The sequence below is a fragment of the Cydia amplana genome, chromosome 27, assembly GCF_948474715.1.
Source record: "Cydia amplana chromosome 27, ilCydAmpl1.1, whole genome shotgun sequence".
Classification (NCBI taxonomy): Eukaryota; Metazoa; Arthropoda; class Insecta; order Lepidoptera; family Tortricidae; genus Cydia; species Cydia amplana.
Genome location: NC_086095.1, coordinates 6,383,438 through 6,407,141, shown reverse-complemented (window position 1 = coordinate 6,407,141; position 23,704 = coordinate 6,383,438). Strand labels below are relative to the sequence as shown.

The following is a 23,704-nucleotide window of genomic DNA, read 5'->3' as shown; positions in this document are numbered from 1 at the left end:
TCTGCAAAGTATCTGCGGGTGTAAGAGTCTCCTTGGCGAACCCAAAGTCGGTTAGTTTCAAGATGGCGTTGGGTTCCGCTGACGTGTAAAAGTTCTCCGTACGGTCTTGGCTGTGTCTACTACTGTTGCTACCGAGATGTAATTTTGTATGCTTACCTCAGGAGCGACATAATAAGGTGTATAACACGGTGTCTGCAACGTGTCTGCCGGTGTAAGTGTTTCCTTGGCGAACCCAAAGTCGGTTAGTTTCAAGATGGCGTTGGGTTCCGCGGAAGTGTATAGAAGGTTCTCGGGTTTGATGTCGCGGTGGGCTATGTTGGACTCGTGCAGGTGACGGACGGCTACGCATATTGAGTGCATTATCTGAAATAGAGAGGTTTGATAAGTGAATATTGAAAAAATCTACTTACCTAATCTTCTTCGTTTTTTTAGCATTAGAAAGAACTTGCAAGAAGGTAAGCGATCTTGACATGTCTTTTAATTGAAAAACGCTTTTTAAAAATCAAAAACAATTACTTATGAAAGCGGAAGAATATAAATGATCGTATTAGATTCATAATTATTACATATTTGCCGTAACTTATTTTTAAAATGTGTTTTTCAATTAAAATACACATCAAGATTGTTTACCTTATTTCTAATGCTAAAAAAAACGAACTATAGCAACACACGTAACTGTAAATAGACATTATAGGCTGATCTTAGTGTCACGCGGACCATCCATGCGGATCGCTCCGCACCGACAAATAGTATGAGAAAGCTGTCAGCTATACTCAAGCTAGAACGCTCCCTGAACTTGATACATATTGGTCCGGTGCACGGACGGTCCGCGTGACACTAAAGCCAGCCTAAAGGTGCATTAAAGGCCTTGCATTAAAGGTGTTATGAGTTCGGACTGAAGTCCAATGACAATTGTTTAGAAGACGTATATATTGTAACTGACGTTCGGAAGTCCGTAAGCGCGGTGCAGGGAATGTACGTTGCACTCTTTTAGGGAATGCAAATCGGTTATTTTCGGTTATTTTTTGTATGGAAATAATCGGTTAATTTAATTTAATTTCATTTCTTTTTAATTTCAATTAATTTAATTTATTTATATTTTGCTACAAAATGACATTGTATAGTTTATAGAGCATAATACTAACAATATTTTATAAGGCATAGTCGTAAGTACTAACAAAAAATGATCCCTGATGGTCCTTAAATAAATGAATTTATTATTATTTATTTATTATTATTAACCGAAACCGCGGTTATTTCCATACAAAAAATAACCGATTTGCATTCCCTACACTCTTTATATGAAAATAGCGCTACTAACGCCATCTATTAGAATGTTGCGGCACAACTTTGGACTCACCTCAGCGGCCTGTCGTTCCGTGAATGCTCCCTCTCTGTTGTCCTGTATACGTTGGAAAAGTTCGCCGCCGTCCATACATTCCATGATTACGAGTAAGCATCGCTTGCCGCTGTATGTGTTATCGTATACGTCGATTATCTGTGGACAAAATTGTATCTATTTTAGATATTTGTCAGAGTGAGGAATCTAGAGCAAAGAGGACACATGTATATCCACAAACGATAATAAAAATAAGTAAAAATGGTTTTCGTTTTGTACAATTTTTTTTCGAACGGCTGTCGAACTATGACTTCGAGTTCAAAACACGAAATGACTTGTTTAGGCTGATGGCTCTGAAATTGGTTGTCACAGCGCCATCTGTTTTAGAGTGAGGGAACTAACGCGCAAAACTGATTAATCGACTAGACTCCAAAGCGCAGAGATGTACAAAATGGTTTTAAAAAAGCATTTAAATACAAAATGCAAAATACTTTTCAGATTTACTATTTCAAATGCAAAATACCAAATAGTTTTGCGTTATGTATTTCAAATGCTAAATGCAAAATAGGTATTTTCAAAATACTTTTTCAAAATAAAATACCTTTTGACCAAATCTCAGATATTTTTATTTATTTTAGGTATTTGTCATGAGAAATAGAGACACAATGCCGAGCCGAACAAAAACGTCTAATAACATGGCACCTTATGCATGACATTTTGGTCATATTTATCAGTACGCGTATCAATAAATTCTGTTATTAATAATAATACTTCGTCTAATAGCAAAGAGTCTCAACCAACATCTTGAGAGACTCTCGCTAGGTGGTTGGATCAAGGGCAAGATGCAGAAGGCGGTGATCTTGGACACGGCGCGGATAGTCCGCCGGTTCCTCTCTCTGTGGCCCTGACCACCGGCAGCTTGGGCCTTGCCCCGCTGCTGGCGGCACCCTAGATTAGGTTTTTTATAATATTTTTATATTGTTTTTGTAAGTGTTTTTATATTTTAATTTTATATCCATATTGTAATAAAACCTAACTTAAGACGAAAAATGAATAAAGAGAATAATACTCACTTAAAATAATGTAAAAAACTAGACTAAAGAAAAGAGAGCCATGGCTCCATTATGTGACTTGTGTGGCCATTTATTTCGGTTGATTGTGCATCTAGTTTTTATTTTATTATTATTACACTTTTCTTTTATTAATAACAACTGGACGGACTGGTATTTTTAAAAAGTGAAAAAAAAATACAAATACAAAATACAAATGCTTTATTCGTCGATCATAGGTGTGCACATGATATTGCATATGATGGTAAAAAAGAAAAATTGTTCCACTATGTCGTACCCAAGGGCATACGAAATTAAGTTTGCTAATAGCAATTAGCATGCACCATGCACTAAATTAAGATTTACAGGCAGTGTGTATGTGAAAGAAATAAACATCAATTTTTATTTATTACGCTTTTTAACAATACCTGGCGCCAGGCGCTAGCAGGCACCTCTTTGGGTCAAATTCGGCAATACAAGCGTCATTCGTTCATTTCATTTTGTTTGACTGGTAATGTTGGCTAAACTTAATCACAATAGTAGTTTATGCAACAGTGATATAATAAGGGTTCTTAAAATTCAAGGGTCGAAGTTACAAAACGAGACGTAGTCGAGTTTTGTAAAAAAAGACCCGAGAATTTTAAGAACCAATTATGAGCTGTTGCATACATTACTTTTTCTATGACAGCTGCAGCAAAAAAAAAAAAAAAAAAAAGTCGAGTTTTGTAAAAAAAGACCCGAGAATTTTAAGAACCAATTATGAGCTGTTGTATACATTACTTTTTCTATGACAGCTGCAGCAAAAAAAAAAAAAAAAAAAGAGAGAGTTATTATTAAAAAAAGAGTTATTATTAAAAAAAAAGAGTTATTATTAAAAAAAAAGAGTTATTATTAAAAAAAAAAGAGTTATTATTTAAAAAAAAAAGAGTTATTATTTAAAAAAAATTGAGTTATTATTTCAAAAAAAAAAAGAGTTATTATTGTAAATGAAAACATACCTCTTTCAATCAAGATGATCGGAACTTGTATCTTTAAAAAAAATAAAGCAGTTGTATTATACTCATAAGATGACTGCTAGCAGTCATCTTATGAGCCTATAGACAAAGCATTCAAATGACATTGCTTTAGATATCACTGTCAGTCATTTAATTGACACATTTAAGTGCTGGAGTAGAAAAAGTATTTTGCATTTTGAAATGAATATTAAAAATGCAAAATACATCTCGAAAAGTATTTCAAATAAAATACAAAATGTTTTTTACTAAAAGGCATTTAAATGCAAAATACAAAATAGGTATTTTGCATTTTGTATTTGCATTTTAAATAGAAGTATTTCAAATAAATCGCATCTCTGCCAAAGCGGCATACGCCTTCAAATTCAAAAGTTATAACGTGTTGACGGACTTGCCTTGTAGACGGTCTTGCCCACAGTGACCTTACATATTTTTGAATGCTAATATGAAATATATATATTTTCAATCTACTCTTGCTGCAGCAAAGGCATACGATGTGATCTTTAGCATTAGTTAACCTTCCTGTATTTATTACAATAGGGAGTATTACTGCAATGTTTTGCCGCCAGAGTGCAGCACTAGCGACTTAAGTATACCATAGAGTAACCAGTGTTGGCCGTAATGTGTAATTCTAATTAACAATTAATCATTTCCATTAACCATTAAATCCGCAATTAGTCAATTGCATTACGCATCAATTTAAATTAAGTTAATTAGAATTGAATTTTGAGACGTTTAATTACATTGATTGTCAATCTAAATTAACGTTTAATGCAATTAAATCAATTTTTTCATAAACTAATAATTAATGTTACTATTGCTTAGAAACTTGGAGCTAGGTATTAAAATTAAAAATAAGCATATTATTATGAATACAAGCTTCAGTGAATTATCAGGTCGTGATATTTTAAAATGAGACAACAAAATGACCCTGAAACCTGGCAGTAGGTACCTACTGGAACTCAGGTTTGGTGCAACATAGACACACGCCGTTTAGGCTATTCGACTCGTCACAATGAGCACTTGGGAGAGCAGTACCCAAGATGGAGCTGATGCTGAACCTTGGCTGTACCTAGTGGAACTCAGGTTTGGTGCAACATAGACACACGCCGTTTTGGTCATCCGACTCGTCTTGATGAGCGCTTGGGAGAGCAGTACCCAAGATAGAGCTGATGCTGAACCCTGGCAGTACCTAATGGAACTCAGGTTTGGTGCAACATAGACAAACGCCGTTTTAGTCATCCGACTCGTCTTGATGAGCACTTGGGAGAGCGGTACCCAAGATAGAGCTGATGCTGAACCCTGGCAGTACCTAATGGAACTCAGGTTTGGTGCAACATAGACAAACGCCGTTTTGGTCATCCGACTCGTCTTGATGAGCACTTGGGAGAACAGTACCCAAGATAGAGCTGATGCTGAACCCTGGCAGTACCTAATGGAACTCAGGTTTGGTGCAACATAGACAAACGCCGTTTTGGTCATCCGACTCGTCTTGATGAGCACTTGGGAGAGCAGTACCCAAGATAGAGCTGATGCTGAACCCTGGCAGTACCTAGTGGAACTCAGGTTTGGTGCAACATAGACACACGCCGTTTTGGTCATCCGACTCGTCTTGATGAGCACTTGGGAGAGCAGTACCCAAGATAGAGCTGATGCTGAACCCTGGCAGTACCTAATGGAACTCAGGTTTGGTGCAACATAGACAAACGCCGTTTTGGTCATCCGACTCGTCTTGATGAGCACTTGGGAGAGCAGTGCCCAAGATAGAGCTGATGCTGAACCCTGGCAGTACCTAATGGAACTCAGGTCTGGTGCAACATAGACAAACGCCGTTTTGGTCATCCGACTCGACATGATGAGCACTTGGGAGAGCAGTACCCAAGATAGAGCTGATGCTGAACCCTGGCAGTACCTAATGAAACACAGGTTCGGTGCAACATAGACAAACGCTGTTTTGGTCATCCGACTCGTCTTGATGAGCACTTGGGAGACCAGTACCCAAGATAGAGCTGATGCTGAACCCTGGCTGCACCTAGTGGAACTCAGGTTTGGTGCAACATAGACTCATGCCGTTTTGGTCATCCGACTCGTCTTGATGAGCACTTGGGAGAGCAGTACCCAACATAGAGCTGATGCTGAACCCTGGGTGTACCTAGTGGAATTCAGGTTTGGTGCAACATACACACACGCCGTTTTGGTCATCCGACTCGTCTTGATGAGTACTTGGGAGAGCAGTACCCAAGATAGAGCTGATGCTGAACCCTGGCAGTACTTAATGGACCTCAGGTTTGGTGCAACATAGACAAACGCCGTTTTGGTCATCTGACTCGTCTTGATGAGCACTTGGGAGAGCAGTACCCAAGATAGAGCTGATGCTGAACCCTGGCAGTACCTAATGGAACTCAGGTTTGGTGCAACATAGACAAACGCCGTTTTGGTCATCCGACTCGTCTTGATGAGCACTTGGGAGAGCAGTACCCAAGATAGAGCTGATGCTGAACCCTGGCAGTACCTAGTGGAACTCAGGTTTGGTGCAACATAGACACACGCCGTTTTGGTCATCCGACTCGTCTTGATGAGCACTTGGGAGAGCAGTACCCAAGATAGAGCTGATGCTGAACCCTGGCAGTACCTAATGGAACTCAGGTTTGGTGCAACATAGACAAACGCCGTTTTGGTCATCCGACTCGTCTTGATGAGCACTTGGGAGAGCAGTGCCCAAGATAGAGCTGATGCTAAACCCTGGCAGTACCTAATGGAACTCGGGTCTGGTGCAACATAGACAAACGCCGTTTTGGTCATCCGACTCGTCTTGATGAGCACTTGGGAGAGCAGTACCCAAGATAGAGCTGATGCTGAACCCTGGCAGTACCTAGTGGAACTCAGGTTTGATGCAACATAGACACACGCCGTTTTGGTCATCCTACTCGTCTTGATGAGCACTTGGGAGAGCAGTACCCAAGATAGAGCTGATGCTGAACCCTGGCAGTACCTAATGGAACTCAGGTTTGGTGCAACATAGACAAACGCCGTTTTGGTCATCCGTCACATCTTGACGAGCATTTGGGAGAGCAGTACCCAAGATAGAGCTGATGCTGAACCCTGGCAGTACCTGCAGGTTCAAGATGTGACGGATGACCTAAATAGGGTGAGCCTGTTGCACCAAACCTGAGTTCCACTAGGTATAGCCAGGGTTCAGCATCAGCTCTATCTTGGGTACGGTCTCTCAAGTGCTCATCAAGACGAGTCGGATGACCAAAACGACGTGTTTCTATGTTGCACCAAACCTGAGTTCCACTAGGTATAGCCAGGGTTCAGCATCAGCTCTATCTTGGGTACGGTCTCTCAAGTGCTCATCAAGACGAGTCGGATGACCAAAACGACGTGTTTCTATGTTGCACCAAACCTGAGTTCCACTAGGTACAGCCAGCTGTTCAGCATCAGCTCTATCTTGGGTACTGCTCTCCCAAGTGCTCATCAAGACAAGTCGGATGACCAAAACGGCGTGTGTCTATGTTGCACCAAACCTGAGTTCCACTAGGTACAGCCAGGGTTCAGCATTAGCTCTATCTTGGGTACTGCTCTCCCAAGTGCTCATCAAGACGAGTCGGATGACCAAAACGGCGTTTGTCTATGTTGCACCAAACCTGAGTTCCACTAAGTACAGCCAGGGTTCAGCATCAGCTCTATGTTGGGTACTGCTCTCCCAAGTGCTCATCAAGACGAGTCGGATGACCAAAACGGCATGTGTCTATGTTGCACCAAACCTGAGTTCCACTAGGTACAGCCAGGATTCAGCATCAGCTCTATCTTGGGTACTGGTCTCCCAAGTGCTCATCAAGACGAGTCGGATGACCAAAACGGCGTTTGTCTATGTTGCACCGAACCTGTGTTCCATTAGGTACTGCCAGGGTTCAGCATCAGCTCTATCTTGGGTACTGTTCTCCCAAGTGCTCATCAAGTCGAGTCGGATGACCAAAACGGCGTTTGTCTATGTTGCACCAAACCTGAGTTCCATTAGGTACTGCCAGGGTTCAGCATCAGCTCTATCTTGGGTACTGCTCTCCCAAGTGCTCATCAAGACGAGTCGGATGACCAAAACGGCGTGTGTCTATGTTGCACCAAACCTGAGTTCCACTAGGTACTGCCAGGGTTCAGCATCAGCTCTATCTTGGGTACTGCTCTCCCAAGTGCTCATCAAGACGAGTCGGATGACCAAAACGGCGTTTGTCTATGTTGCACCAAACCTGAGTTCCATTAGGTACTGCCAGGGTTCAGCATCAGCTCTATCTTGGGTACTGCTCTCCCAAGTGCTCATCAAGACGAGTCAGATGACCAAAACGGCGTTTGTCTATGTTGCACCAAACCTGAGGTCCATTAAGTACTGCCAGGGTTCAGCATCAGCTCTATGTTGGGTACTGCTCTCCCAAGTGCTCATCAAGACGAGTCGGATGACCAAAACGGCATGTGTCTATGTTGCACCAAACCTGAGTTCCACTAGGTACAGCCAGGATTCAGCATCAGCTCTATCTTGGGTACTGGTCTCCCAAGTGCTCATCAAGACGAGTCGGATGACCAAAACGGCGTTTGTCTATGTTGCACCGAACCTGTGTTCCATTAGGTACTGCCAGGGTTCAGCATCAGCTCTATCTTGGGTACTGTTCTCCCAAGTGCTCATCAAGTCGAGTCGGATGACCAAAACGGCGTTTGTCTATGTTGCACCAAACCTGAGTTCCACTAGGTACTGCCAGGGTCCAGCATCAGCTCTATCTTGGGTACTGCTCTCCCAAGTGCTCATCAAGACGAGTCAGATGACCAAAACGGCGTGTGTGTATGTTGCACCAAACCTGAATTCCACTAAGTACACCCAGGGTTCAGCATCAGCTCTATCTTGGGTACTTGTCTCCCAAGTGCTCATCAAGACAAGTCGGATGACCAAAACGGCGGGTGTCTATGTTGCACCAAACCTGAGTTCCACTAGGTACAGCCAGGGTTCAGCATCAGCTCTATCTTGGGTACTGCTCTCCCAAGTGCTCATCAAGACGAGTCGGATGACCAAAACGGCGTGTGTCTATGTTGCACAAAACCTGAGTTCCACTAAGTACAGCCAGGGTTCAGCATCAGCTCTATCTTGGGTACTGCTCTCCCAAGTGCTCATCAAGACGAGTCGGATGACCAAAACGGCGTGTGTCTATGTTGCACCAAACCTGAGTTCCACTAGGTACTGCCAGGGTTCAGCATTAGCTCTATCTTAGGTACTGCTCTCCAAGTTCTCATTAAGACGAGTCGGATGACCAAAACGGCGGTTGTCTATGTTGCACCAAACCTGAGTTCCATTAGGTACTGCCAGGGTTCAGCATCAGCTCTATCTTGGGTACTGCTCTCCCAAGTGCTCACCAAGACGAGTCGGATGACCAAAACGGCGTTTGTCTATGTTGCACCAAACCTGAGTTCCACTAGGTACAGCCAAGGTTCAGCATCAGCTCCCTCTTGGGTACTGCTCTCCCAAGTGCTCATTGTGACGAGTCGAATAGCCTAAACGGCGTGTGTCTATGTTGCACCAAACCTGAGTTCCACTAGGTACAGCCAGGGTTCAGCATCAGCTCTATCTTGGGTACTGCTCTCCTAAGTGCTCACCAAGACGAGTCGGATGACCAAAACGGCGTTTGTCTATGTTGCACCAAACCTGAGTTCCATTAGGTACTGCCAGGGTTCAGCATCAGCTCTACCTTGGGTACTGCTCTCCAAGTGCTCATCAAGACGAGTCGGATGACCAAAACGGCGTTTGTCTATGTTGCACCAAACCTGAGTTCCATTAGGTACTGCCAGGGTTCAGCATGAGCTCTATCTTGGGTACTGCTCTCCCAAGTGCTCACCAAGACGAGTCGGATGACCAAAACGGCGTTTGTCTATGTTGCACCAAACCTGAGTTCCACTAGGTACAGCCAAGGTTCAGCATCAGCTCCATCTTGGGTACTGCTCTCCCAAGTGCTCATTGTGACGAGTCGAATAGCCTAAACGGCGTGTGTCTATGTTGCACCAAACCTGAGTTCCACTAGGTACACCCAGGGTTCAGCATCAGCTCTATCTTGGGTACTGGTCTCCCAAGTGCTCATCAAGACGAGTCGGATGACCAAACGGCGTGTTTCTATGTTGCACCAAACCTGAGGTCCACTAGCTAGATAAAAATTACGGGCGCCTTTATAAAATTACGATATATTTTTGTTAATTGATAATTATCAATAATATTTTTAATTGTCATTAAAAATTGATTTAATTTTTAATGGTTTGTGAAGCATTAACCATTAATTATTTTTAATTTTTAATGGTTCGAAATAAATTAATATTAATGCAAATTGATGTTAATGCGAATTGACAATTAATTTTCCTTCAATGGTTAATGGTTAATTCGAATTAACCTTTTCAATGGTTAATTTTTAATGGTAATTGGGATTAACGTTCGGCCAACACTGATACATACTGTACCTTAAACTGAGAGGTTAGATAACAAAATTTCGACTGTCACGTTTGCGGTAGACCCTTAGATTGAGACTTATTGTGGGAGTGGCGCCCCCTACGCAGAGTTTCGCGTAATACATTATTATGTAATAAATATCCCCTGCAGTACATACCGTACTTCAATAAGAAAATATAACCTACATACTTATAGGTACATGGAAAACGTTAACCTAGAAAAGTACAAATTATACAAATTCTGAATAGAACCCCACATCGGTTTCAGTGACAAAATTCAATACAACGATGACGCAATCGTGTTTTGAATGTAACAGTGACCGAGCACTTTTCGCATTATTGTACAACAATTGAAGTTATTTCACAAATGTTTCGAAATATTTTGAGCATACGGTATGGGGCATTATCTATGAAAAGGGACCTTATTGTCGATGGCGCTTACGCCGCACAGCATCGCGCGGCATTGTATTTCCATCGGAGCATCGTTAATAATGGCGTAAGCGCCATCGACAATAAGGTCCCTTTTTATATATAACGTCACATGTGATTATGAACGCATGAGTAAGGCCACGCCCACGTAACGGCCAAAATGATTAGTTATTTACGATGCAAGTGCGAAAAGTGCAGCGAGTGGCGAATTTTAAATAATAAAATTCTTTATTTCAGGCCAGTTTGCCCATAGATTGTTAGTTATATACAGACTTACATTACTAGTGTTAGTAGATCTTAACCTAGGTCTCACAAATTTTAAATAATAAACTCATTTGGGGTCTTGGTACACAGGACAATGAGCAGACGCCCAGTGTCTTAGTACACGGAGAGTCCCCAAGCTGTTGGTAGTGTTGGTGCTACCCCGCAGGCGATACATTTGAGAGGCGATTCTAATTTTCCTCGTTATGGCATGAAAATCGTCCATTCTTGCTTGCGCAAACATGCCTGACGCAGTACTAAAGCGTGGTAACCCCAACAGCATCCTGAAGCCGTTATTGAACTAGACACGCAGAGCACTGTAAGCGCACTTCGTTAAAACACGAGCGAAGGGAGTTGATGGGATGGTTTTTCGAAAAAAAGTAAATGGTACCGTTTTTTCTGAAAACCCCCATAATATTTATTTGTTATATTTATTTATGATTAGGTACCTCAACGATGTGTATGCACCCGCTGGCCCGCCAGTGTAACTCCACCTCTCTCCTTGCCTTCACGTTGTCGTGGAGAACCTTCAGCGCGCGCTTTGCGCCTGTGCGCTTTTCTCTGCATTCTACCACCTGGAAAAGAACATATTTTTAATTTTTATTTTTTTATTTAAGGTTTACCAACAGATACAACACTACAGAAATTACAGATTAAAGCCAAAAGTACATGAATAATAAGTGTCTATCCAATTATAGGTAAACACGACATGCGTTAATACTTATAGTTCGTTTTTTTAGCATTAGAAAGAACTTGTTTTAGCATTAGAAAGAACTTGAAAGAAGGTAAGCGATTTTGACATGTCTTTTAATTGAAAAACACTTTTTAAAAATCAATAACTATTATTTATGAAAGCAGAAGACTATAAAAGATCGTATTAGATTCATAATTGTTACATATTTACCGTAACTTATTTTTAAAATGTGTTTTTCAATTAAAAGACACATCAAGATTGTTTACCTTATTTCTAATGCTAAAAAAAAACGAACTATAGTACATATCTAATTAATTAAGACCTAAAGTATAAAGTAATATAACATATTTATAGTTAAATTAGAACTTATTAGCATATATGTAGCTAGCGTTATTATACGAGTAAAAAAATTAAAAAATTAACTACTGTACTGTACTATGAGACTATACTATAGCGTTTTTATACAAGAAATTCTTAAAACTACTTTGACTTATAGATATATGCTTAGAACTGTAAAGAACACGCGTCTAAAAAACCGGCCAAGTACGAGTCGGACTCGCGCACGAAGGGTTCCGTCCCGTTCCGTAATATCGAGCATAAAACGGCAGAAAAGACACGTTTGTTGTATGGGAGCCCCACTTAAATATTTATTTTTGCAATACCTAACGATATTGATTATGTCAGGTCGATTTGAAAATAGCGAAAAGCCTTGAAGCCTATGGTTGCAATAAAGAAATGAAATGAAACGTATATTCATTCTTCAGTACAACGACTTGAATAAGCCTATAGAAATTTTGTAATTAACTTTATTTATTTGCGCATAATCTATTGGCTTTGCTCGTTTAATTATTAATTACCTTTTTTACTATTAAATTATTAATTACCAATATTACCAAATAAACCACACATTGGCTTATTGTCACGTAGTTAAATTAAGTTGTTAATCCCATAATCGAAACAAGATTGAATGAGGATAAACACTCAGGGAGCCGCCGCCATACATAAGGCAGGGACATTTGTGACGTTATCCATGAAAAGGGACCTTATTGTCGATGGCGCTTACGCCATTTTTAACGATGCTCCGATAGAAATACAATGCCGCGTGACGCTGTGCGGCGTAAGCGCCATCGACAATAAGGTCCATTTAAGAATCTATAAACCAGCAATTCTTGTGTATTTATATATATTTCGGGGATCTCGGAACGGCTCCAACGATTTCGATGAAATTTGGTATATGGGGGTTTTCGGGGGCGAAAAATCGATCTAGCTAGGTCTTATCTCTGGGAAAACGCGCATTTTTGAGTTTTTATATGTTTTGTCTCCCAGATATTATTGGCATATTATGTGATTAATTTTCTTCTACTGTATTTAGTATTCACGTTTAATTGGAGTTAGCACGCAAAAGTGGCCATTGTTGACGTTTTTGTCGGCCACTGGGTCACGGTCACGGCTCGACCGTGGCACATTCAGATTTTTTGACTAAAAACAGAGGCCGAAGTCTTCATAATTACATGCAAATATACAAGTGATTCTGAGTATAAGCTATAGCTATAGGTAAACTTATATATAGTTGGTCAAACCAAATTGTCAGTAAATAAGAACAAAAAAAAAAACTATACTCATCATTTTCTTTTGAGTGCTAGTACCAAGTGTAAGACAAAGATAGTATGATTCTCTCTGTCTGTTTGAAATGAGACAGTCCTTTGACAAACTATAAACACAATTACCGTAAAACGGGGTCACCAGAAATCGCGGGGTGAATAGAGACAATTTCGGTACTTTCCTTTACATTGTTATATTTTAAAAACTAGACTACCATTGCCAATTATTTTGAGGTACAATTATAGTAGAATTTTCAATCTTTAATCTGGTAACATGAATCAAGCATGAAGTTGATCACAAGTAATACATATTTTAGTTTGAAGTGAGGCCTTGTGAAAGTAAGATATATTGCCTGGCTGAACTTTGATATAGCAGTGAAATACAGGTTAGTTATTGTGTTATTTATAGTGTATTAAGTAAAGCAGTTCTTCTAGTGTTTAAATAATGAAAGATGATGCCGATTTTCCTTTTTAGTTAAAGATAAATGTGCAAAAAACAAATCATAACCGTTTTTACTTCCCAACGGGGTGAATAGACACTACCACAGGGTGAGGAGACACGTCATATGGGGTCAACAGACACGTCGTATGGGGTGAAAAGACCCGACCAATTTTGATTGTATGTATTTTGATATGAATCACTGCTCCTTAAATAATAGATAGGTACTTAAAGAATACGCGTCTAGTGTAAGCTATGTTAATTTTTTTACATACAATTCTCATAAGTGATTTACTGAAAGTCAGTTTATATATTTACTTTTATTCTAATAAAAAACTTTTTGAAGTTTGTGACAGCCCTGCCTGTTTTTTCTAATCACCCCATATGACGTATCAATCGACCCCGTTTTATGGATATGTCGAAATCGGGTAGTTTTTCTTGATTTTCTCTAAAATAAGCGGGTTGAAATTAAAAATACGTAAACAGAATTGAAGAACTAAGCAAGACTCAAATAATGATGTCGAAATTATTACTTTTATCATTTGGATTATTGGTGAAAATCGTCCTTGAAGTTGAAAATCGTGTCTATTCACCCCGTTTTACGGTATTCAACATGATTATAATTATAAAAAATAGATACAATTTACACAAAAGCCCCATTGTATAAAATGATAATATAAATAGCTTTTATAAATATTATGACCTAATTCTTGTCGCACTTGGCATCGTACGCGTATTTAGTAGACATTAATATATTGTACAACAAACGCGTTCAGGTTTACATTGCTCGTATAGGCTATGTGCGCGACAGGCGCCCGATTGTACGTTATTGAAGCAAATTAGAATTTGTACAAAAAATAAATGAATAAGTTTTTGGCAAAAATTTCATTTTTGGTACAAGCTTTTATCGCTGACTGTACTTTTATTTTCACAGGCAACTAAACCTCATCGAGACAATTCTAAAAACCCCAAACCACCCCCAAACACAATAAAGCAGTAGTAGTAAAAGTATTGTCACCCGACTTACTTATGCAAAATTTCAAGTCGGGAAGTGGGTCAAAATTAACTTGCAAGATTTGACCCGTACAAACATAGTTACATCATAACACAGACAAGACATCCTCCAGACTGAGCATAGTAGCGCTACCCCCTCTGCATCAAATATACGGTAGTTTTACTCCATCTTCGAGTCAAAGTGTCTTTGTGTGACGTCCGTGTCTTTGAACGGACCAATCACGGCACGGGACTCGCTCACCTCGTCCCCCGCACCCCAGTATTTTTGGCAGCATCGGTTTCATGAAATAATTGCTCTAAACTCCGTCTACAGGATTCCTAGTCTATGCATCATACATAGGTACATTACAAGTTAAATAAAAGCTTGTAAAAATCGGTCGATTTACTCTCGTTATCCATACTTGGAACGACAAGGCCCTGTTATTTCGAACGTGTGAATGTAAAACGTTTGTTACCCACATACCCACCCACGTAACACCTGACCTGACTCACTTATCATAAGAATTGTAACAATAACATACACTATGCTGATACATCGCTGAAAGAATCCGCTTAAATGCCTAGCATAGAAAATCTAGATCTAGGAAATTGTAATTCTAGATTCTGTTAAGGTTCCGTCACACAGGCGCGTTTTCCGGGCGGGAAGTGAGCGGGGCGTGCCGCTTTTACATATAAAACGCTCACGCCCCGCCCGGAATACGCGCCTGTGTGATTTGCGATTTTTCAGATGACAAGTAGAAAAAACATTTTTGCATACAATTTGGTCACCCTAATCAATGTGACGTCTTGCCGCTTTCCATACAGCGTATGTCAAAAGTCATAGGGTGACCGTGATTACTTAGTATGAGATTAATTTTACTTGAAAAATTAAAATAATTAGGTATATATTTTAATTAAATACTACCATTATGATAATGTAGACCATTTACAGTCAGAAAGTGGTTTTGGATCACGACTCAGAAATCATTCTGTATATATACTAGCGAGTCTGCGGCCCGTCCCGGCTTCGCACGGGTTAACAAATTATATATAAACCTTCCTCTTGAATCACTCTATCTATTTAAAAAAAACGCATCAAAATCCGTTGCGTAGTTTTAAAGATCTAAGCATACATAGGGACATACAGCGGGAAGCGACTTTGTTTTATACTATGTAGTGACGTAGATAAGTAGATATATTGTTTTGACATTAAGGATTGCAATATGTATATGTGCAGTAATGTAAGTCTATTCAAATTTCCTAAAGTGGACGAAAACTGGTGCTGGACGAATACTAACACAATTAACCTATACAACACACACATCACCTGTATATATGTAATGTAAGACGCTATAACCTCTAGCCCATACGTCAAACCTTGCCAAGCAAAATGAAATTTTATTTTTTCAACACAAAGTTCAAATTAGAATGGAACAGGAGACCTTTTTATAGGTCTCTGGGCGGCTAGAGCAGCGGTCGGCAACCTTTTAGCAGCCAAGGGCCACATAGTAGTTAACGAAGTTGACGCGGGCCATACTTTTAATATTTATGACTTTATCAGACATTGTTGTTTGTCAATATATTACATACAAAATAGCCAGGGAGGTTCGCGGGCCACAAGTGACAGGTTCACGGGCCGCAGGTTGCCGACCGCTGGGCTAGAGGATATTTCTCAGAGGATGCATTATTTACCTCTCGCAGTTATCAGGAATCTGTGTTCTCGGTAAGTAAATATTTGCTTCTATTTCCCACACTGCGCATTCGATTTGCGCAGAGCACATTACGTGCTAACATGACGTAATGATGTATGTTAAAACCAGGTTTAAAACATTTAGATGTTATTTGTAATAGTTATATGTACCTGTTTGTTATATGTTAATATGTATTAAGTTTCGTGGCGCATTGCGTCTGTAAGGTCATGTAAATGTCGGCGGCCGATCGTAAGATCAGGCAGATCGTAATGTTCCTGTGTAATGTTTTGACGATAGTGACATTAAACCAATATATAGGTACGAGGGGCGTTCAAAATATTCTCGGTATTGATATCTTACGACCTCTTCTAAAATTTCTTTCGTTACTGGCCGCTAAGGTTTATTCATTGACATTAAAAAAAAGTATAATTCGAACCCAGATGGTCTTTTGTTTTTCTGCAATTGCTGAACAAACATGAACATCATGTGCGAATTGACAATGTTAACTAAATTAGAACATCGATGCGTGATAAAATTCTTGACAAAACAGGGTAAAAATAAAAAAACCATAAAAGAGGAAATGGATTGTGTTTACCGTGAGTCTGCTCCTTCTTTATCTACCATTCAAAAGTGGTCAAGCGAGTTTAAACGCGGAAGGGAGAGTATTGAAGATGACCCTAGACCTGGCCGGCCTGTAGTAGCTACTTCACAAGAAAATATTGATAAAGTGGAAAAACTTATATTGGAAGATGGTCGAGTGAAGGTAAAATCTATAGCACAAGTAACCAATCTCTCTATTGGTACCGTACATGATATTATACATGACCATCTTAATATGTCAAAAGTAAGTGCAAGATGGGTTCCGCGAATGCTGACTCGGCTTCAAAAAGACATGCGTGTAGCTTGTTGTTCCGATTTTATTGACCTGTGCGGTGAAAATCCTGATGAGGTGCTGCAAAGAATAGTTACTGGAGATGAAACCTGGGTTCATCATTATGACCCAGAGAGTAAACAAGAGTCCATGCAGTGGCACATTAAGGGTTCAGCTCATCCCAAGAAGTTCAAGGTCATCCCTTCAGCTGGCAAGGTCATGGCCACGATATTTTGGGATTGTGAAGGAGTATTACTAATCGATTATAAAGAAAAAGGTGTAAATATCACAGGACAGTACTACGCTAACATTCTACGTCAATTAAAGGATGTAATTAAAGAAAAGAGGCGAGGAAAGTTAACCAAAGGTATTCTGCTTCTGCATGACAACGCCCCCGTCCATACTGCTCATATTGCCAAGGCAGCTATTGTTGAATGTGGGTTTAAAACTGTTACTCACCCACCGTATAGTCCGGACTTAGCCCTCAGCGACTTCTTTTTGCTCCCCAATCTTAAAAAGGATCTGCGTGGAAATAAATTTTCTGACGATGAAGCATTGAAGGCGGCAGTGGAGGAGCATTTTTACACGAAAGATAAAAAATATTTTTACGAGGGATTAAAAAAAATAATTGATCGATCTTTTAAGTGTATGAACATAGGGGGGGAGTATATTGAAAAATAAAAATATCAAACTTTTCGTACTTGTTTGTTTTCATTCTCATACCGAGAATATTTTGAATACCCCTCGTAGGATAGGTTTCTTTAGGTTGCATTAGATGACCGAAGGGCAAACTGCCCAGAAATAGGAGCTCGACTCAGGGAACGGGTCAAAAATTTTCACGTTTCACGATATGCCTAGGAATTTCACGATATGCCTCATCTTACGATCGGCCGCCGACATAAACATTTTCAAATAAATAAATATGGGGCATTATCTATGAAAATGGACCTTATTGTCGATGGCGCTTACGCCGCACAGCGTCGCGCGGCATTGTATTTATATCGGAGCATATCGTTATGAGCGTAAGCGCCATCGACAATAAGGTCCCTTTTCATAGATAACGTCACAATTAAGTATCATTGATAATTACCTTGATAATTATCGTGATTTTTATGCCTATAGTAACTAGTAACGAAAACGGATCATAGCATGGTCAATCACAGATTGCATATTTGAGTAAGTAATATTTAATATCAAATGAAAAATAGAATTTTATACAATCGTGATATAATGGAGAGCTTTTCAGTCGAGTACCGTGTTTAGGCAACGAAGCTTGCTGAGTTGCCTAAGTAAGGTACGAGATTGAAAAGCTTGATTATATTACTATTGTATACAATACTTTTTCTACGAGTCAACAAAAAAAGTACTTAAAACTAGTAGAAGAATCATATATGTAGGTAAAAATACCAAAAGTATACAGCTAAGATGCGCGAGCAGCCGCGATACCTTCATACTCGTACGCGACCCGGCCCCCGCGCCCCGCGCCCCCGGCCGGTTGGTCAACGACACCTTCTCGTGACTCATGAGGCACTGGTACTTGCTCCGCGCTTTCGATTGGTCAATTTCATTATAGTTGACTAAACTGTATCGAAATGAATATTATAGTTGAGTTGGGGGTCCCATAGTGGAAAAAGTATGCGATTTCACTTTGGTATACGAAGTCTTAATTCAAGCATTGCAGTCGACGAGTAGAAAAATATATAATACATATTAGAAACAATACAAACAATGTAATATTTCTAAATTAAAATCTTACGATGGGGAATTACTCAAATGGTTTTGAAATTAATTAACATAATACTTAAATACCTACAATGCAAAAAAACTAAATAACCCAAATGGTAAATAAATGCATTGTTTTAATTACGAAGAGATACCAAAAATACTTAAAACACCTAAAATTAGCCAAAAATAATTTTACCGATAAAACGTACCGTACCGTTAGACCCGTTTGTGTAATTAAATATGTGTACAAAGCGCGAGAGTTTAAAGTGTTATAACTAAACAGTAGGTTACGAAAACAGCTACTTTCTGTCATTATTCTGAAAGAGCTTGTTTTATGTTCGGGCTATCGCGTAGGTAAAGTATAGCTGGTCAAGCAAATCTTGTCAGTAGAAAGAGGCGCGAAATTCAAATTTTCTATGGGACGAAATCCTTTCGCGCCTACATTTTTTAAATTTGCCATTTTTCTACTGACAAGATCTGCTTGACCATCTATATCTATTAAATTAACACATTGAGTGTCGAGAACCCGCTGGACGGGTATGTACTTTATTCGTACTCAAATTTCGTAGTCGCTTTCCTCTACAAAGCGGGAAAACGCTGGGATCGGCTACGAGCGTAGCACTACGAAAACGTTGGCAGTGAATGTGTTTAATAATTAACAACAAGAAAGTGTTAAGGGGCCCACAGATTACCAGTCCGCCGGACGATATCAGCCAGTGTTGGCCGAAACGTTAATGCAATTGAAAATGTTGGCCATTAACCATTATAAATTGAACCTTAAACAGTAACGGACGATTACAATTTACAATTCAATTTATAATGGTTAATGGCCAACATTTTCAATTGCATTAACGTTTCGGCCAACACTGATATCAGCCTATCAGTTGTTCCGAACTGGGGGTCTACCGCGAAAACCGAATTGCCGGGATCTTTCTCTTTAGAAATGACAGAGAAAAATTACCGCAATTGACGAACTTAGATTTTCGGGGTTATAGCTATAGCCCTGTTTCTGAACGTATTGCGTTTAACTGACAGGCTGATATCGTCCGGCGAACTGGTAATCTGTGGGCCCCTATATACCAAACATCGAAATCTGATGAAAAAATTACAACAAAATAAAAATGAGCCAAAATACACACGTTAAGCTTCACTCCTCTTTTTGCATCGGGGTTAACACATAACCCAGCCGGGCTAGCCGTCTTTTTCTAACTATGTCAATAAAAGAGGGACGGCTAGTCTATCTCGCCGCAAGATACTGTCGCGCCAATCATGTGCTAGGAGTGCAGAACGCTTAAGGCCTTTTAATACTAACGCAATTTTATGTCGGCAGATAATTGTTAAACAGAACTCTGACCTTCACCAATGTAAATATAATTCAAATTGGCTTGTACCGGTATTGTGTTCGGGTACGGGCTATTGTATTTTTTGGTAAAGTAAATGTTGACATTATGGAAATAAACGAAACTCGCTTTTATAAGTTTTGTATTTGTATTCAATATTATTAGAATTTACTATTAAAACAAGTAGACAACTAGTTTGTTAAAGCCTTTTCTGCCCTACGGCCGGAAAGCCCGGAAAGCATCAACTTTCGGCCCGCTGCGCTGAACAAAGTTGCCGCTTTCCGGCTCCGTCCAGCAGGAAAATAGTATACAGTCCATGTATTAAAATCCTCGTGTTAAGTGACCTTTCTTATTCTTTACCTAAAAGGTGAAGGGGCCCACTGATTACCAGTCCGCCGGGCGATATCGGCCTGTCAGACTCAGCGCGTTTAACTTACAGGCCGAAATCGTCCGGCGGGCTGGTAATCAGATTGTTTTTTTTATTCTACATTTTTAGGGTTCCGTACCCAAAGGGTAAAAACGGGACCCTATTACTAAGACTCCGCTGTCCGTCCGTCCGTCCGTCCGTCCGTCCGTCCGTCCGTCCGTCTGTCACCAGGCTGTATCTCACGAACCGTGATAGCTAGACAGTTGAAATTTTCACAGATGATGTATTTCTGTTGCCGCTATAACAACAAATACTAAAAACAGAATAAAATAAAGATTTAAGTGGGGCTCCCATACAACAAACGTGATTTTTGACCAAAGTTAAGCAACGTCGGGCGGGGTCAGTACTTGGATGGGTGACCGTTTTTTTGTTTGTTTTGCTCTATTTTTTTGTTGATGGTGCGGAACCCTCCGTGCGCGAGCCCGACTCGCACTTGGACGGTTTTTTAATGACAATGCCAGCCTCATTGGGGAAGTACTCGTAGAGTTCAAATGTGCTAAGAAATTCCTCGTCGTTTAAGTAAGTGAGTGAAACACAATAATAACCGGTTATTGCTATTTCATCTTAAAGTCATCGCCCTTCCAACAGTAACATCTATTACCTAACGCAGTGACGAAGTACAGAGCGCCATTGATATTTGGGGCATTATCTATGAAAAGGGACCTTATTGTCGATGGCGCTTACGCTACTATTAACGATGCTCCGATATAAATACAATGCCGCGCGACGCTGTGCGGCGTAAGCGCCATCGACAATAAGGACCCTTTTCATAGATAATGCCCCATTTTATCTATACACGCGGCAGCGTGTCAAGCCAAGTTCAAAAGAAGAGAACTGTGTAGCTACCACCAGTTTGGCACTGACATAAATGCCATCGAGAACGTTATTTACTTTCTATGCGTCTCGCTCGTACTCGCACATCAGTGCGAGCGAGATGTATAGATAGTAAATTACGTATACGATAGCGTATATGTCAGTTTTTTGACACTGTCAGCCCCTAAAATCATCCAAAAATCATGCTTCAAATGACCCCGTTTCCTCCTACGTTTTGCTACCATCATCCGATGTCCAGACACCGATGCAGTATTGTGATAGTCATTTTTCCAGTGAGCAAAGTGGGAATTTCTACAGCATTAGCTCCCTTGGGTTTCACGATGAGTCATCCAACAATGGCAGACATCACTGATATTTGTGGACGTTTTCAATTAAATTTATATACCTACGCGTTTATAAAATAAAATAAAATACCAAGGGTATTTTTTAGGGTTCCGTACCTCAAAAGGATTTACCTTATAGGATCACTCGTGCGTCTGTCTGTCCGACTATATTTTTATCTAATTTTTATCCAAGAATATAAGGATAAGGGACTCGATTTTCTAATACGGCCAATCAGTTCCGCGATGCGTGAAGAGATAACAGACAGACAGACAGCAAGACATAAAGTAGGTATTTTCCTCAATAGATTTATCAACAAAAGGATCTCGACTCGATTGAACACTCGAAAATCCCAATCGATTCGTCACAAATCGATTGGGAAATCGTTTAACCGTGACGCGGTTCTTCGAAGATCATTATTCATTACAAAATGATAATGAATTGATGACTGTGTATTAACACTATGACATAATTAAACTAAGCGGATGAAAGCGGGCTGTGCTCTGAAGAATTGTTTGACATGATGCCAACGGCAGCTTTCTATCACCGCACCGCTCGCCATCGGCAGGGTGTTCATCCACACCAGGGATGTTGCGAACATCCGCATCCGCATCCGCAACCGCGGAACTTCCGCATTATTTTCGACATCCGCATCCGCTTCCGCATCCGCATAAAATCGATGCGGAGCTTATGCGGATGCGGATGTCGAACAAGTCGGTACAGGAACGTCTTAGCGGCGGCGTAAGTACTAGGTAATTTCATAATTACCTTTAACGAAATCGTCTAGATCCAGAAAAGTCAGCCAAGTTACTGTTTATTAAATATAACGCACCTATATTCTTGTTCAAATACTAAACGTTTCGTTTTTTTTTAAATAAAATAATACTAAAAATGTAATATTTGACGTTTTCTAAGTACCTAATCTTGACATCCGCATCCGCATCCGCATCCGCGGATGTGAGCCTTTAAAAATCCGCATCCGCATCCGCATCCGCGGATATCAAAAAATCGGCATCCGCAACATCCCTGATCCACACACCCTAGAACCTAAATGGTCGCGTACTGTGCGGTTTAAGAGGAATTTCCTCCCGCGGACGCTCCGGCTGTGGGATGAGCTCCCTTCCGAGGTTTTCCCGAGGGTCTACGATATGGGGTTCTTCAAAAAAGGAGTGTACAGGTTTTTAAAAAAAGGTCGGCAACGCGCATGTAACACCTCTGGAGTTGCAGGCGTCAATAGGCTACGGTGACTGCTTACCATCAGGCGGCCCGTATGCTTGTTTGCCACCTATGTGGTATAAAAAAAAAATGAAAGTAGTTTAAACAATGCATAGGTTTAAAAAATACCATCTTCTACACTGAGAAAAAAATCGTTTAAACAATTGAAATTGCATTAACGTTTAATGCTTTAAACAGTTCCATATGAGCCTATCGAGCCAAGCAGTAAAGGCAGGGTCACACTTCAGTATTCAGTATTCAGTATATTTATTGCATCTTCATGTTGTTTTTACAACTTATCACACTTATCCCACGTACGTAACGTATGCAATGCATTATGACAATCTGAACCCCTAAAGTTGTATGCTTAGAAACATAGGTACTTGTCATGCGTTGCGTTGCGTATGACAAGTATGTTTCTAAGCATACAAATTTTAGGGTGCAGATGTCATAATGCATTGCATAGGTACGTTGCATACGTGGGATAAGTGTGTCCCGACTCCCGAGCTTAAATTTTACTGTTTCACGTTACGTACGTACGTACGACGTACATTTGTTGATATTGTAAAAGCAGTTAATCGTAATGAAATCATTGTAATGTGTGCTCGATAGATCATGTCGATCTAGTGCGATAATTATCACATTATTTAACGATGTAGCGCTCTGCACTAAACTGGCCGACCATAGAATGACCGCGGTGGCACTCGTGGGAACGCCCTGCGTACAGGCTGCTCCTAATTATGTTACAAAAATTAGTCATAAAAAATTGCAAACTGAACTAGCGGGGGTCAATTGGACTCCACATGAAGATTTAAATTGTCCATTAGCTATTTATAAATTCATCCAAGATAATCTGTCAAACTGCTACAAAAACTCAAGATATACTTGTAAAGTTAACGATTCCCGACGAGATAAACAACCGTGGGTTTTCGGAAAGGTTCAAAAGGAATGTAAAAAGCGCGATTTGTTGTATTTAAAATGGCTTAAA

The 23,704-nt window shown here is 40.1% G+C and overlaps 1 protein-coding gene across 1 annotated transcript in view; it reads right to left on the bottom strand.

Moving 5' to 3' along the window:
• Nucleotides 1–23,704, bottom strand: part of LOC134660484 (MAP kinase-activated protein kinase 2) — a 37,354-nt gene that overhangs the window by 3,654 nt on the left and 9,996 nt on the right. The window contains exons 2-4 of the mRNA XM_063516251.1: nt 11,015–11,140; nt 1,361–1,498; nt 157–363 (exon numbers count right to left, since the gene is read on the bottom strand). Coding sequence (XP_063372321.1) covers nt 157–363; nt 1,361–1,498; nt 11,015–11,140 — 471 coding nt within the window. The remainder of the gene's footprint in view (nt 1–156; nt 364–1,360; nt 1,499–11,014; nt 11,141–23,704) is intronic.